Below are 16,763 nucleotides of genomic sequence, written 5' to 3'. Positions count from 1 at the left end.
CTAGGTAAAGGACAGAAAATGCATACTGTTCTATAAGCACTGGAAACTGAAAAACTGCTGTGAAAATGTACTACGGTAAACGGTCCATTTAAATGTATTTAGTACATATGGAAGTATATTCAGTAAGGCAAAGACATACCATATGCTACTGGGGGTGGAAAGGAATGCACCATATGATCCATCATCTTTCTTGTGTTGCAGCACTCTATTGTAGCCTAATCAAAATAGAACGTAAGTTTACTATTTTATAAGAACACAAAAACATTTACGAACGAGAGGAGGCCATTCGGCCCATCTAAGCTCATCTGGTTCCGAATAGCTGATTGACCTCAAACCTTTGTCAAGTTTAGTCTTAATGGATCCAAGTGATTGTGCCTCAACAACATGACTAGGTAACCCCTTCCATACTCTCACCTCTCTCTGTGTAAATACACGTCTCCTTCACTGTGTCCTAAGTTTACCTCATGCACTAAGCACACAATTTGGTGATTATGAGGCTGGAACTTTTCCTGAACATATATTGCTGTAAACAATGAGCACATAATAAATAAGTAACAATGTCGGCAACAGGAAATTGTATGTACTATATTGCACATGTATTGTATTGTACTATATAGTTGTAGTTACTCAAAACGTATACTCTAAAAATATTAATAGATTATGCTTGCATACCACTTTGAATCATTTGAATGGCTTCATCTTTGCGTTCAGCTTTCAGATATATCCATTGCTCACTGGCATCAAGATATTTAATGGCATGTATTGCTGGAGACATTTTCACCATGGTTTGTTCAGCACATCCGGTTGGAAGCTGGATCAGCTTATCAATGCCATCCACAGTGAGACAGTTCTCTACAGATTCTCCCATTACACCTCCTGTATGGGAGGAAGACATATTAACTGAACAATCATAGGCTCCAGTTCTTATTGCTCCTTTCCTTCACAGAATGAATATAGTGGTCATTGAAGATGCAGGACTGGTGGCACTGGATACTGACATTACATTTGTAATAGAGCTGGCAGTTAATTGCAGTTAACTTCTGCTATTAACAAATTAATGTTTTTGAATATTTTACATGTGCATAAGACTGTAGCTTCTCATTGCTTTCCCATCTATCAATCCTTTGCCCTTCTCATTTATGTAAATTCTCTCACCAGCACTTCTCTAACCCTTCCAATCTGATCTCTCTACCTCTGCCCCGGTGCCCTCTGGAACTGCCAGTCACCCTGCAACAAGGCTGATTTCATCTGTGCTTACGCCTCTCATCTTTCTCTCTTGACTTTTAGGCTCTTACAGAAACATGGATCTCCCCTGAAAGTACTGTTACCCCTGCTGCTCTCTCTATGTCCTCTCTCATTCTCCCTGTTCCTCAGGACGAGGCTGGTGAACAGGATTCCTGCTTTCTCCATCCTGGAACTTCTCAATTCCCTCTGCTCTCCCCGCCCTCTTGTCACTACTTTGGAATTTCATGCCATTGAATTGAAATAATAATAATAATAATAATAATCAATACGCTGCACTACACTTAAACTCACAGACTACCTTTGATCAAGCTACCACTAGGTACTAAGCGTAACCAACAGTAAAAGTATTTGAATTAGTGTGCATTGCCTCTACTGGATGCACAGCAGCTAGCATAGACAATATACAAATTATAGAAACATGTAATGCCAGTCTAAAATAAAAGCACTTAATAATGTTTTAAACATGCAAATACTCATATTTTCTAAATCTCTAATACTAATAATTTTATTCGTTTTTATTTATTTATTCATTTTGCTGGAATACTACTCTCCATTACCAAAATGATGTTACAATTGCATACTGCAACTCACACCATTTGAGTTCTTTAATTCTGTTCTAAATTCAAGAATACTGAAATTGGCAGCATTTTATTATTATTATTTTTTTGATGTTAAGTTGTTCTGGAACTGAAACACAGTATTATGTTAATAAAAAAAAATATGGGACTAAAACGTTATGTTACTTACCGTAACCCTGGTTCCCTGAAAGTGAAGACGACCACCAACCAATACTTTTGGGATATGCCTGCCTTAGGTAGGTATTCGCTGCGCATTTTGTGTCAGATCTGCCGATAGGCCCCTCCCACTTCCTCTTTAGCATCGAAACACGAATGCGAGTGATGCGACCTCGCAAGGTTTGGTGGTCGTCTTCTCTTTCAGGGAACCAGGGTTACGGTAAGTAACCTAACGTTGCCGTTCAATTCGAAGACGACCACCAACCTTTTGGGAAAGTATACCAGAGCTGTCACGAGGGAGCGTGAGTGGACAGCATACGAGGGACGCCTCGCTACCGCCAACTAGTGTTGGTGGTGCCTGCGTGCACCCTCAAGGACCTTTGTGCCTAATGAAGACGAAGAGGGATCTACCACATCGATTCGGCAGAACCTGGTGAATGTATGTGGAATAGCCCAGCTAACCGCAGTACAAATGTCAGTCAATGATGCACCTCGAAAGAGCGCCCATGACGTGGCCACCCCTCTAGTAGAATGCGCGGCCAACCTCCCAGGTGGGGGTAGGCTGGCCTCTTATACGCAGTCGATACTGTGTCCACAAACAAACAGCTGGTCAGACGGATGCAGTGCTTTTGTCCTATATATATAACCTCTCAATGCATCACTAGGAAGAGAGAATTCAGTTTCCTACCTCCTCCGAATCAAAGGAAGGGGCCTCTAGTTCCACTGATTGGTTCAAGTGGAAAGCCGTAATCACCTTGGGTAGGAACGCAGGGTGCGTGCATAATGATAGCCTGTTTCCATTATCCCAGATGCGTATATAGGAACTGTGCACACAGAAACTGTGAGCCTGCAGCTCACTGACCTGTTTAGCGGAGGTGATGGCCAATAAAGAGCTTGTCTTCATAGAGTGATATTTCAGCTCTATGGAATGTATAGGCTCAAATGGGGCCTTAGTAAGAGCCTCCAGTACCACATCTAGACTCCACTCAGGGAGGGCATCCTTTCTAGGGGGACGCAGCATGGTTCAGCTGCTGTCGCCCAAGGGACTTGCAAAAAGTTTGCAGCATGTCCCATCAGGGCTAACATGGAGCTCGAAAACGGGTGCGTACTAGCTTCCGAGGCAACCTCGGAGCTGGGCTCTGCCTCGGTAGAGGGTGCAGGCTCCTCTCCTTCCTCCATCTCAGTGGGGAAGGAGGTCCTCGTTCCAGAAGGCCGCTATACGAGCGGGTCCTCCTCCTCTGCCGTTTGTGCCGACGATTCCATCTCACTGTGAACTCCCATGGGGGAGACAGGGGCTGGTACTGGGACAGCACTGGCGGAACTGCGGACGGAGTGGCTGCTGTCTGCTGCCGCGCCAACAGCTCCAGGACCTGTGCCATCGGTGCCTTCAGGTCCACGATACCCCTTGCCTGTCTCAAGCGTTTGACCCACTTCACTGACTGTAGAAATGGGGAGTGACTGCGAGAGGGTGGCGGCTGAGCCTGTGCGCAGTGCTTGCCCTGAGAGGGGCGAGGGGACAGTTGCAGGAAGGGTGGGGGGATGAACTTTCCATCCCCATGGCCCTGTCAAGCCTTTTGTGAAGCACCTGGGGCTGGAAAGCCGCACAGATGTCACAGAACGTCTCATCCCCTAGGGTTGAAGTGGCACAATGTATGCCCATCCTCCTGGGGCATGTTCTCCCTGCAGGACGTGCAAGCATAGAACCGACATGCTAGCTGTAGTATAACCCTGGGCACTGCACACTGACTTGCACTGAGTGCAAGCACAGGAGCGCCTAAGCACAGCGTGTACCGAGGTACCAAGACACAGAGGGTACCGCCCGTATCAAGCACAGTGTGCGCCGAGTGCACTGAGCACCATGCGCACCTAATGCCTTGTGCACTGAGTATCGTGTGCACCGAGCACCGTGTGCACTGAAGCCCTGAGCACCGCGTGCACGTAGTTCACCGACAGAGCACAGCACAGAGCACCGAGGTGCTATGCGGGCCGAGGCACCAAAGCACCGTGTGCACCGAGTCACCAAAGTACCAAGGGCTGAGCGTGCACCAAGGTACCAAAGCACCAGGGGCAGCTAATGCAGCGGTGCCTACCCGAACCATGTGTAGTCAGCCACCTGGTCAGCGTGCAGCATGCATCAGGGGAGATTAATTAATTTAGAACAATTTGTAGATTTTATTTTTCACTTTGACATTATGGACTTTTTTTGTGTTGACCAGTGGCAAAAACTCCTAATTAAATCCATTTTGATTCCATGTTGTAACACAATAAAATGTGGAAAAGTCCAAGGGGGGTGAATATATTTGAGAGCCACTGTACATGTGCTTGTTTGTTGACAACATTGTACAGGACACATTATTAAAGTTAACCATTTTAAAACCTTTGTTGATAATAATCTGTAGTTATTGAAAACATGTGTAGTTATGATATTGCCCTTAATACTGAGTTATGATATTTACCCTTAATACTGAGGAAAGTGGCTGATTCTAACCCTGGGATAGAATTATCAGGGGGCGAGAGATCAACAGTCAAACGATCTGTTTCTGAAAAGTGAATAAAAAAATTGTTAGATAGTAGACATGGAAAACAAGGATCTAACCAAAAATGACACTAGAGAAGTGGACAATAGATACCAGCTAACAACTGGTCTTTATCTCAAAAACATAGCCATGTTTTACCATTACATACTGCAGTAAAGTTATTTCACAATACAATTCTTTCCTAATATAATGGCACCTATTCCTCTACAACTAGAGCACATATATGTATGTATATATATATATTATTATTATTATTATTATTTATTTCTTAGCAGACGCCCTTATCCAGGGCGACTTACAATTGTTACAAGATATCACATTATACATTATTTCACATTATACAGATATCACATTATACATTATTTCACATTATGCAGATATCACATTATTTTTACATACAATTACCCATTTATACAGTTGGGTTTTTACTGGAGCAATCTAGGTAAAGTACCTTGCTCAAGGGTACAACAGCAGTGTCCCCCACTGGGAATTGAACCCACAACCCTCCGGTCAAGAGTCCAGAGCCCTAACCACTACTCCACACTGCTGCCCTTATGTCTATATATATATAGCCTATGTTGAATGGACTAATTCCAGTGTCTAAAACTACCATAAATTTACCAAAGTTTCCCTCTACAGCTATTTCCAAAAGTTTCGCATCAAGTTTAGAATTTTAGGATTGAGACATACTAAAAAATAAACATATATATATATATCAAAATAAACTATATGAACATATTTTAGATTTTTTATTTAACATCATGTAATCAAAGAAAACTACAAAATGATAATGCAAAAGTCTACCGGAAGCCATAATAGTGGTACAGTATTTTATGTTAAATTTTAAAATGTCACATTTTTCTATTTGTGTCAGTTTTTCTTAAGTATATGTAGTTTTATTATGTTAATGTAACATTATTCAGCAGGTTTCATTCGACTTTATGAAGCAAAATTAGTTAATTCTATAGGGTGATGCAAAACTTTTGGCCTTAGCTGTAGATTTACTTTACAATCCAAAGTTAAGAAGCAAATTCTCACTTCCATTGATGTTGTATTCTTTTGGAACAGTTACAAGAACACCTTCTCCCTGTTGACAAAAGAAATTACCAAAACATTAAAAATTAGATAGTAATAATTTCCTACAACCAAGGTGTAGGTCATATTGCCTTCATTAACATGCAGACGAAGTAATCTAAGTAATTAGATCAAGACTACAAATTCAGAGATACTCTGACTAGTCTCCTAACAAAAGGTTTCCTTGACTTATTCATGAACTGAAGGAGAACAACACATAGCACGATAAGCCCTAACACCTTCACTTCAAAGGAAGACCTCTTGGCAAACTTCATAATGATCCAGATTGCAGGGCCCCTTAAAGGTCCTTGAAAGGCTAACTAGAACCTTAGTAAACGGTAAAGATATCTAAAAAAAATTAAATATTTTAAACAAAATAGGTAAAAAAGTAAAGTTCATAGAAATTAAGAAACACTGAGACTAAATTTTAAAAAATCAAACAAATCATTAATAAATAAGATAATACTAAGAATAATTAAAATGAACTGATTGAAAGCCCCAATCCACCTGAATTGAACCCTGACATGTTCTACACCAGAATAAAGGTGCATTTAATAGGAAGATATCAATAAGACCTAATCTAAACTAGGAGTGATACGGCAAGTTGTATTTCCTTAAAAAGTTAAAAACAATGATTTTAAGAAAGATCATTCTGAAATTCATACAGGAACAAATGAGACGGTGCTTAACTGTCTACTGATATAAACTAGCCAATCAGATACTTCTCCTTGTTCAAGACCACAACAAATCAAAAGGGCTTCCAAGCTGTTGTATCACTGATCCACATCTTCAAAAAACAGCCACATAGCATGTTATTATTGCACCACGGTCTTCAAGCTACATCAAAGAGGAGGAACCCAGTCCAGTTCAATTCAATTCAATTCAATTCAATTCAATTCCTTTATCTAACCAGGTAAACAAAAACAGCTGAGATCTTCTCATTTACAATGGTGATCCAATTATGAACTCTGTATCTATGAATGACACTGGTGTGCTGTGTAAATAAAGTTTAATTATTTTGAAGTTTGGCAGGAAACGGGTTAAAATCCCATTCCTGCCGAATCCATGTGCAGAATGTGTCTGGGTCTTAATTGATTAACTTGGTCAATCAACCCCCAGCCACATGGTATATAAAGGGAGCCAAATCCTTTGTTTGGGAGGTTAGTTTAGGGAAAGTCTGAGAGCAGCAGGGTGTGCCCAGCTTGGGTGTGATTTTTATTCATATTTTTATTTGTGTATTTGTTAAAACTTTTTGTTGTATTTTTGTTTTGTTTTTTAATAAAAGTGCACATCTGCGCTTAAACTGCAGCTTTTCTTTCTCTGGGCCTGCTTCCTACCATTCACCAGTTTTGGCTGTGACGCTATAATGTGATTGTAAATTTCTTTGAAAATAAATTGTACAAACCACAACTTTAAGTTTCTTCTCCACTGCATCTGAAATGTCTTCTGAGGCGTATGCAGTGACATGTATGGGGATGTCTCCGATAATCAAAGGCACCATACTGAAATAAACTGGCACGGCAGAATTTCCTGGGACTGTCACCGTCTGCCGAGCATCTGCGTTTCCAGGGCTACAAATTCCTTCAACGGTTTTCAATTTAACAGTAACCTGTGAAGCAGACCACTGAATTATCCTCATACACAAAAGGTATTTGCTTATCCTTCCTTCCCTGAGTTTCAATAAAACAATGTGCCACCTGCACACCTTGGAGGTCTGCTTTAAGGACAGAAGGTGGGCCCTGTGCCAAATTTAGCAGTTCTGGTTCAAACATACAAAGTGAAATTATTATTCTATAATAGCAAAGTTTGCTTGAATGAGCCATGAAAGGTACTGAATAGCAAAGATCCAGGACATCTCATTTAGGGCAATTTAACAGCAGCTCTCAGCAGCTATTTCAATGTCATCAACACTATCAGTAAAATCACTATGGTAATAGTCAAGTGAGAGCAGTAAGATTTGTTTACATGGTATGAGTGCTTGAGTACCATTTTTTCAATGTTTAGAGCAATACAAATATACTAAGGTACAAAATTAACTGGGGTTTGTTCAATTTATTTAAACAGTGGCAAACCTGTTGTATCTACTTTTCAACATTGTAAACTGAGGTCATGTAACAAGGGAAAAGGCTTACCTCTAAAGCTTTAGGTTGATAATTAAACACTACAGCTTTCACTTCCAGTTGCTCATTCCTTTTCACAGAATAAGGTAATTTCAAAGATATGAAAAAATCTTGGAAGACTCTAAATTGAGTAGGTTCAGCTATACAGAATCCTGAAAAGAGGCGCAATAAAAAATAGTTAAAAGCCTATTAATCGTAGGTTATTCGTAGAACTTAAAAAAGAAAAAATATATATTTTTTATATATATTTTTTGTAATGTTGCATATCCCAAACATTAATCTTCTACAGTTACAAGAGTTACAAGAAAACAATGTACAGGGATTTTATTAAAGTGTAAAAAATATATTTTAGTGGACTGAAAATTAAATGTGTTTATATATTTTTTAAATGTAGCGACATTTATTTAAGCATTTTTCACCTACAGAGGTATTTCATGATGTGGTTTTGCACTGGAGACTCCAGCTTTAAAGTTAAATGTTTGTTTGTGAAAAGACAAATGACAAATCAGTTGACATGCTGCAGCAGCTTTGAATTCTATTTCACCAGTCATTAAACATGTTAACTGCACTTCTTGATTCTTTATAATGACTGTGTGCTGGGCTCTACCTTTGAATTTTAAGCATGCCTGTAATTTCACCCCTGCCTAAGTCAACGCTGCACAACTTCACACCCCATGGGCGATGACTCGGCAGAATCAGTATATATCGGTATCAGCAGAATCGGTATATATACAGTATATACCGATTCTGCCGAGTCAACGCCCATGGGGTGTAAAGTTTATAAGAAAACATAACATGTTGCCTGTAGCAACATATAGAAATATAGGGTTTACCCTTATAAATGTTTACCATAGTAAATGAAATCATAGTCAAGCATACAGTAGGTAAGCAATGTAAACCATGGTAAACTATGCATAGTAAAATAGCACAGGAAAACTGCATAATGACTGCAAAATTACAGTGATAGGCTACTATAGATAGATAGATAGATAGATGGATACAGGTAGATAGATAGATTCTTAACCTTTGTTATTAGATATGCCTATGGTCTGAATTTCCCACGTGGTTAGTGAATCTGGAATTGCTTTATCCACTCTGAAAGAACATATGCCTTGTTAATAACTAAAATAATGTTTCTTAATAATAATAAAATAAAATAAAAAACACAAGACAAATCTTTATCCAAGACAAACATCATCATATAACTCCAGTCACACCCTTGCTTTACAAAAACTACAAATAATTTTATTGTATATAAATAATAATATATTGCTATATATCATTCTCAATGGTGGGTCAGAATGAGGTAGAGAAATTTATTTCAGCTTTATTTCTACACAATTTGTGTTCTTTGAGTTTATTTTCAGAGACAATTTAAAGTATGTTTCCATGAAATATGAACTTTACTGCAGTTTTCCGGTTTGTGGCACATCGAATATGTCCCATAACCAACTCTGTGGGAAGTAACTTCGCAGATGAATGGATGTTTCATCAAAAACATCCTCTTCCTTATTGTCAGCCACTGATAAAGTAAAAAAGAAGGGCATTGTGAGAACTTGTCTTTGTTGAAACTACTCTCAACACGACTACAGGTAGCAACACTTACAAATGTATTAAAAGTGCTTTAATATACCTGAACCGGTACATTTTCAGAAAGGACGACATTTCTGTTGCATAGTGAAATAGTTTGAAAGCATATTACCAACCAATGACAGTCTGAGGCAGGTTTCGATAGACAGCTACATGCAGTGTGTCTGAGCCTATGAGAATCCTTATTGCTTTTTGTTGAACCAATCAAAAAAGCGGTAAAACCTGGAGGTTAATTAAAAGTATCTATGGTATTATTACTTGTGTCTGGAATGAGTGTATAAAATGTACAGCATAAAAAAATGACCTTGACAAGGAAGGGAATTCAGACATAGGGAGTACAGGGTTATTATTTAGTCTGGCTAATCTATCATTTCTTAGATATATGTCCTTGAGGAGTATGTGGGTTGATAAAAACAAATCTATTTGCCTTCTTGGTTTCAAATTTGTAATGTTCTAAAGACTTATACTTGTCTTACCTCTTGCTAAATTTGATGTGAGCCTCTTTTGCTTTAGTTTTTTCCTCAGGTCGCTGGCCTGTTCGCAGCATTTTAAAAAGGCAGCTTTACATTCACTTGATGTGTGCTGGACCTTCCTGAGTCTTTTTGCACATGGCAGGTTCATCGGACTGAGCTTTGCCCCATCATAGCAGCATTTCTTCAACGGCTTACTTGTATATTGGTTTACTGTCAACCAAATAGAAAAAGTACTTCTTACTTTTTTGAATGATAAATATCGTTAATATTTCTCAATTGGATGTCCTTAGCGAGGTTAAGGAAATACATTGTTAAGATTTTTATTAGAATACACAGTATTTCATTAATTCAAAGACAACAGCTAAATACATTACTTGAAATAGAATGTGGGTATGTCAAAGTGACTTTCAGAACGTTGGCAAGCTTTAAAAAGAAAAATGTGATGCAAAATAAAGACAGGTTACCAAACTTGGAGAAGTCGCCTTGAAAATTAAATGATCTTTTCTGTCTTCCTTTTCCTTTTTTGCAGTTGTATTCTGAATTGAAGTCAAGAAAAAAACACATTAAGTCTTGTAATCATACTAAGTGACTGGCAAAATATAATACCTTTAAAGAAGAACTTGTCTTACTGCCCATTCAATGGCATCCCAGTTGCATATCATACATAGAAGCATACAACATTTGTGCTTCTTTTTGTTAAAATCAGAAATCAAATATATATCAGATGTTCCAATACGAATAAAAATAGATATATTCTTGTTTGTTTACCAGTACGTGGGTCTGATGTTATTTCATTGGATATAAATGTCAGTCCAGCATCACGGAAAACAGTCTCAGTGGTAGTACCTCCTCCAACTGAACAGCCAAGGTCATAGGAATTCATATAGTCAAATATCTGCAGAGGGTTTTGCAATCATAATATTTTTAGAAGACACCAAAGAAGTGCATTTTTGTTTATTTCACTGTTAATAATACAGCATTTAGGAAAAGCATTTTAGGATTTTTTTTTTTTTTTTTTTAGATTACAAAGCTCAAAACTTATAAGAACAAAAGATATAGAATATATTAAATACTTGTTTATAGTTAGGTGTTCAGGTTGCATTATCCATAAAAAAATATATAAAAACAAACGTCACCTTTTTGGAAGTCAGTTTATTCTGTTTGTTGAGAATATAAACTGCAGTGTCGACCACAGCCACAGCAACTTTGTCAGCCTGATCTGCTTCAATTAAAAACTCCACCTTTTCTGCTGGTTTATATTCCTCTTTAGAGGCTGTTACTCGTATCTGTCAAGTTAAAAGTTATACAGTATACATTACACTGGGCCCAAAACCCCTAAAATCTAATATATTTTCTGTGAAAAGGAATGTTAAACAATAGCACAATGTATTAAATACAATTGATATATTAACATATTAACATCTCTCACAGCAAAACTGCTCAGAATTAATACCATGCGTAATTAATCAAACCCTTTAGGGCTGGTTAAGTGTACAAGGAAATAAAATGACTCCTGTCTCCTGAGTAACAGGGACCCTTTTCTAAATCATTTTACCTGGAATAAATTCATGTAATAATGCTGCTCAAGATTGTTCACTGGTCCTAGTAGACCACTCTGCTTTAAAACGACATACCTTGCCCTTGCAGACATCCTCAACATCAACCCAGACAGAGTCTGCAATGATTTCAGTCCTTCCCTGCACACTTATGTAATAGTAGGCGATCAAGCGAAAGGCAGGGACCAGGTCGTGGTTAAAGGGAAGGCTGATTGTAGTGTCTGCCGTCAGTTGTACTCTATCTGCTCGTATAGTCTTTCCTTTGCTTATGATCTGAAGAATAAAATGAACATCTTATGGTAGTTTCATAATATGTGTACCTTTTCCACACATTGCTAAATGCTGCCATGCAAAGAGTAAAACATATGGCAAATTACATTTAATAGAGAAAAGTGTAAGGTACTGCACGCCGGCAATAAAAATGTGCGTTATAAATATCATATGTGAGATACTGAAATTGAAGAAGGAATGTATGAAAAACACCTAGGAGTTTATGTTGACTCAGAAATGTCTTCATCTAGACAATGTGCGGAAGCTATAAAAAAAAGGCCAACAAGATGCTCAGATACAGTATATTGTGAAAAGTGTTGAATTTAAATCAAGGGAAGTAATGTTAAAACTTTACAATGCATTAGTAAGACCTCATCTAGAATATTGTGTTCAGTTCTGGTCACCTTGTTACAAAAAGGATATTGCTGCCCTAGAAAGAGTGTAAAGAAGAGCGACCAGAATTATCCCAGGTTTAAAAGGCATGTTGTATGCAGACAGGCTAAAAGAATTGAATCTATTCAGTCTTGAACAAAGAAGACTATGCGGTGATCTGATTCAAGCATTCAAAATTCTAAAAGGTATTGACAATGTCGACCCAGGGGACTTTTTCAACCTGAAAAAAGAAACAAGGACCAGGGGTCACAAATGGAGATTAGATAAAGGGGCATTCAGAACAGAAAATAGGAGGCACTTTGTTACACAGAGAATTGTGAGGGTCTGAAACCAACTCCCCAGTAATGTTGTTGAGGCTGACACCCTGGGATCCTTCAAGAAGCTGCTTGATGAGATTCTGGGATCAATATGCTACTAACAACTAAACGAGCAAGATGGGCTGAATGGCCTCCTCTCGTTTGTAAACTTTCTTATGTTTTTATGTTCTTATAAACATATCTAGATAGATAGATACTTGTAGATTAACAGATAGAAAAAAGATGGCTTAACTGCTTTGTACATAACGTTGTAAAAAAAAAAAAAAAGAAGTAACATTTTAAATGTACATACACTGATTTATTATCAAAGTTCTGGAAATTAGGTAGGTGATTTTCAAATTACAATTTTATTAATCAGGCATATAATATATATGACATAATAAAGTATTTTATACCTTTGGAAACAATAAAAAAATGTACAAAAGTAAATGCATTTGTCTTTTTATATTCTTTGAGATGGATTTATACATTAACACCCTTCTCAATGTACTGGAGTAATTTTTCTAAACAAACAAATAAATACTAGCTTAGTGATAATTGCTTACCATATAGTAAATGTGTGTCGCTCTAGGAATGCCAGAAGGTATGGCCTCTTTAAAGATAACGTTTAAAATATCATTTTGACCCAGGATAGTGTGGGGCACCACAATACTGAGGTAACTCTTGCTGGAAGACTGGAAGGCTGTGACTGTCAGGGATTCATCATTACTTTCTTTTCCTTCTGCTATAACCTGGTACGATATGGGAAAAACAAAAACCATTTTATACTTTACAGTGAATAACGTGACTGTGAAAACAGCTCAGTTTCAATTCACAAAATGCAAGGGCATGTATTTGCTGAGGAGAGCAAGGTATCTCAGAGGAAAAAAAGATCCTACCATTTTGCAAAGATGTCTAGCAACCTTTTAGTCAAATATATCAATGATTGTGACAGAGAAAGAATGAATCTTGGTTATAAATCTCCCTCCCGACCTGTGAGGGCGCTGTGTAAAGGGAACAGAGTGCCCCGGACTGTATGGTCTGACAGTTAATTCCAGGGAAAGGTGGAAGTCGATCTTCTAGAAAGGGGGCGAAGCCACAATACACCAAGTCATCGCCCCAGACAGAAAGCGATGTGGCAACCATGGATTGGAGGAAAAACGGTTGCATCGCTAACCAAGGAGGCGTGACTGATGGTACAAAAGGGGACGTGGCTAAGCGATTTGTTCCTTTGTTATGGTTGAGACAATAAAGAGGTTAAGAGAATAAAGAACCAACTGACAAGAGACTTTAAAATAGTATTTTTTGGAATTAGCCATTTAACGAATGCAGGACAAAGTTCTGAGGTGCATAATTTGAATTAATCTGTACTGAAGGGGAAATTGCTTTACCATGCAGATACAAAAAAGTCTCATCATGTTTCTTACCTTTATATTAAGAGTGGTTGCTGTCCGAGGGGCATTAACTGTCAATGCAACTTCGCCCTCATTGTTACCAAACTGTTCCAGGATGATGTTCTCCTGCTGGTCATCTGACACCTGGACAATGGCTTTCATAAGCAGGTTGGAGGCAGGAGTGCCATCTGGATAAGATACTGTAGCCTAAGAATGTGTATCAGATATCGTTAATGTAGTTCGGAGCTTTCTGTACACAATAACCCTTACCTTGTGTTAAAAATTGAAGACATACTGTATGCATTTGATTTGATACATTGCTGTTAAATACCATAGACATGTTTTACATATGTCTTTTATATGCAGAAAACTTTTTAACATACATCCCCCTTCATGGCTGTAGAGCTATCGGTATGATGAAAACGTTTATGACCATGCAATACATCAACAGTATGCACATAATAATATAGAATACAAATTAACAATTACAATTGTAATCAATAAGAGATTCTCCAGATACATGCAAACACGTTACTGCGACATACAGATGAACAGACACGAACACGCTATACTGTATATCCCCAGAATCTAATATTCTCAATAACATGCTAAATAATGATTCTGTCAAGTTTCATGACACTTGGATGGGTGGTTCTTCAGCTATGTGACATGTGATACGTGGGTACATACAGCTACCTCCACTATATTCCTATCTCATGAGATTTTGTTCCCAGAGGGAATGAGAAGGATGCAATATATAATCTAACAGTAAAACATACCAGTATAGAAAATGGTCCCCCAGGTGTGAATGTTAGCTTTGTTCTTGACAGGTCAACAGTATATGGTGTAATCACAAACTTCACACTACTGCTTTCTGTCTCTTCCAGATCTCCACCTTAAAGAGGCATTGAAAAGAATACATGAATACTAGTTCACATGTTGAATTAGCATATATACACTGGTATCAGAATCACTCAAACAGTTACATTAATTTCAATATATAAAGTTCTATATATTACAGTTAGGTTGAATTGTGTAAAAAAAACTGTTTATTATATCTAGAAATATATGAAAGGAAACACAAAACTGAATTTTAACTGTCAACATAATTGTTTGCACCACATCAAACTATATAAAAGGCATTGTGTATGTATTTTATTTTTAATGGACATAAAGTATAGTAACTTACTTGTAGTTTCTACAACAGTCACTGCTATATATAGACGGAATCCTTCTAAATGAATGATATTAGCTGTTTTAAGCAGAGATTCAGTTTTCAGGTTGACATTTCCATAACCATATTGAATCTAGACAGCAGAACAGTGACACCAATTACAAAGTAGTAATAACATGTTTACTGGTTCTACTGGGGCCTGTGTACTGTTGAATTAAATAACATGCAGGGTGCATGACTTATCAACTAAATGTCAGGTCTGTGAGCAACTCCTTTATACATTTCCTATGCTGACTCATGTTTTATTAACACCTCTACATCTGTTGATCAGCATATCTGTTAAGTTAATACTGTGTGTGTAGGGTGTCTCATGTATAGATATCATGTTGTGCAGTTCGGGTGAAAGAATTGCAAAGCTGAGAAGTTCTGGCTGCTCAAACTGTGCACAATCACATGTCGTATACATCAAGAGGCACCCTATGCACAAGATTTTAATACAGTGCACTGGATGATATCTGTACATAGAAGATGTACTGGCATTTTGACAAAAATTACAAGCCTTTATGAAATGCCAACAGTAGTAAATACTTCAGATTACATTTTCTTAGATTTTTTTTTATTGTGTCCTTATCTTCTGTTATGTTTGCCATCTTTCCAAGTGTTCCTTACTGAGTTATTGAAAAAATGCGATTTTTTAAAATTGTTTTTGAGAGACAGTTTATGAGTAATTGTAAAACGAGCCATTCAGAATGATTTGAAACATCATTAAAAAGGTAACGGGGCAAGAAAAACTCAACTACTGTGTGTTTCTCTACTTACTGAAATTTGTTGTTCAATTCCAGGTAAAAAGATTGTGTTGCCTTGTTCATCAATGATGCCAAACCTCACATATGCTACACCATTGACGCCTTTTCCATAAGTATATCTAGAGAGAAAAATAAGAAGTCGGTACTTCAAGTTGTTAAATAATTTCAATGCCATACTTCAAATTAGCAAAAAAATCTTACTTTGCAGTAATATTAAACGGAAAGGATGCCTCCTTTAGAATATAGTAAGACTGAAACAACGTTATCTTCACTTCAAAAGTAGGAAGAACTAAAAAAGAATAATAAAAACAAAGTTATTGTATTGCTTAAGGGACATTCTATAATTTACATGTTCTAATATTTAATTTCTTACACATTTGATTCTATTTTTGATCATTAGTTAACATGTTTATTATTGCTTCTGAAAGCACTGCTCATATTAACTCAAGTGAGTTGCGTTGTGCCCTGAAGCCCATGGGTAAAGCAGTATACCAAAAGCCTGTGTGATACTGATATGCTTCCTCCACCTCAGTGTGTGTTTTTAAGTGAATTTAACCTTGTAACTTTTAATAGTACTAAAAGAAACTAAGATACCAGTACATTCCCTGCTATTACTGAGTCGGTGTTCCAATGTTTTGGATGCTTTAAAACAGCTCACCAAATTCTTTGACCTCAAATTCTGCTGTAGAATTAGTCATTGGGTAGTCTTGAAACGAAGCTACAATTCGCCAGTTACCAGCCCTAAGAGGTACAAGATTTACAAAAAAAAAATTACTTTAACATTCCTCATCAGCATTACATTATATCCTTGCAGGTCAAAGGCAAAGACAACCTTAGTCTCAATGAAGCAGACAGATAAGTGTAGAAGACAGCCCTGTACGGATTAAAAAGTAAAATATTAACCAAAAAGAAAAGCTGTCAAAAAAAAAACAAACTGTATAAATGGGTAATTGTATGTAAAAAAAAAAAAAAAAAGTTAAATAATGTATAATGTGATTACTTGTAACAATTGTAAGTTGCCCTGGATAAGGGTGTCTGCTAAGAAATTAATAATATTACAATATAAGTTAAATAACTATTAGTATAGTGTTGAATGGCTTA

At 37.4% G+C, this 16,763-nt stretch overlaps 1 protein-coding gene across 1 annotated transcript in view; it reads right to left on the bottom strand.

Annotated features, from left to right (window-relative positions):
* c4 (complement component 4) overlaps positions 1–16,763 on the bottom strand; it is a 36,277-nt gene that overhangs the window by 12,594 nt on the left and 6,920 nt on the right. The window contains exons 6-25 of the mRNA XM_059031253.1: positions 16,321–16,403; positions 15,864–15,951; positions 15,676–15,781; positions 14,872–14,989; positions 14,462–14,577; positions 13,716–13,889; positions 12,855–13,040; positions 11,408–11,602; positions 10,910–11,059; positions 10,542–10,668; positions 10,238–10,309; positions 9,777–9,983; positions 9,118–9,232; positions 8,735–8,805; positions 7,723–7,862; positions 6,996–7,199; positions 5,555–5,603; positions 4,436–4,519; positions 673–876; positions 140–215 (exon numbers count right to left, since the gene is read on the bottom strand). Of these exons, the coding sequence (XP_058887236.1) occupies positions 140–215; positions 673–876; positions 4,436–4,519; positions 5,555–5,603; positions 6,996–7,199; positions 7,723–7,862; positions 8,735–8,805; positions 9,118–9,232; positions 9,777–9,983; positions 10,238–10,309; positions 10,542–10,668; positions 10,910–11,059; positions 11,408–11,602; positions 12,855–13,040; positions 13,716–13,889; positions 14,462–14,577; positions 14,872–14,989; positions 15,676–15,781; positions 15,864–15,951; positions 16,321–16,403 (2,565 nt within the window). The remainder of the gene's footprint in view (positions 1–139; positions 216–672; positions 877–4,435; positions 4,520–5,554; positions 5,604–6,995; positions 7,200–7,722; positions 7,863–8,734; positions 8,806–9,117; positions 9,233–9,776; positions 9,984–10,237; positions 10,310–10,541; positions 10,669–10,909; positions 11,060–11,407; positions 11,603–12,854; positions 13,041–13,715; positions 13,890–14,461; positions 14,578–14,871; positions 14,990–15,675; positions 15,782–15,863; positions 15,952–16,320; positions 16,404–16,763) is intronic.

Source organism: Acipenser ruthenus, chromosome 9 (assembly GCF_902713425.1).
Source record: "Acipenser ruthenus chromosome 9, fAciRut3.2 maternal haplotype, whole genome shotgun sequence".
NCBI lineage: Eukaryota > Metazoa > Chordata > Actinopteri > Acipenseriformes > Acipenseridae > Acipenser > Acipenser ruthenus.
Note: the sequence above shows the minus strand (reverse complement) of the source record. Positions and strands in the feature narration are given on the sequence as shown.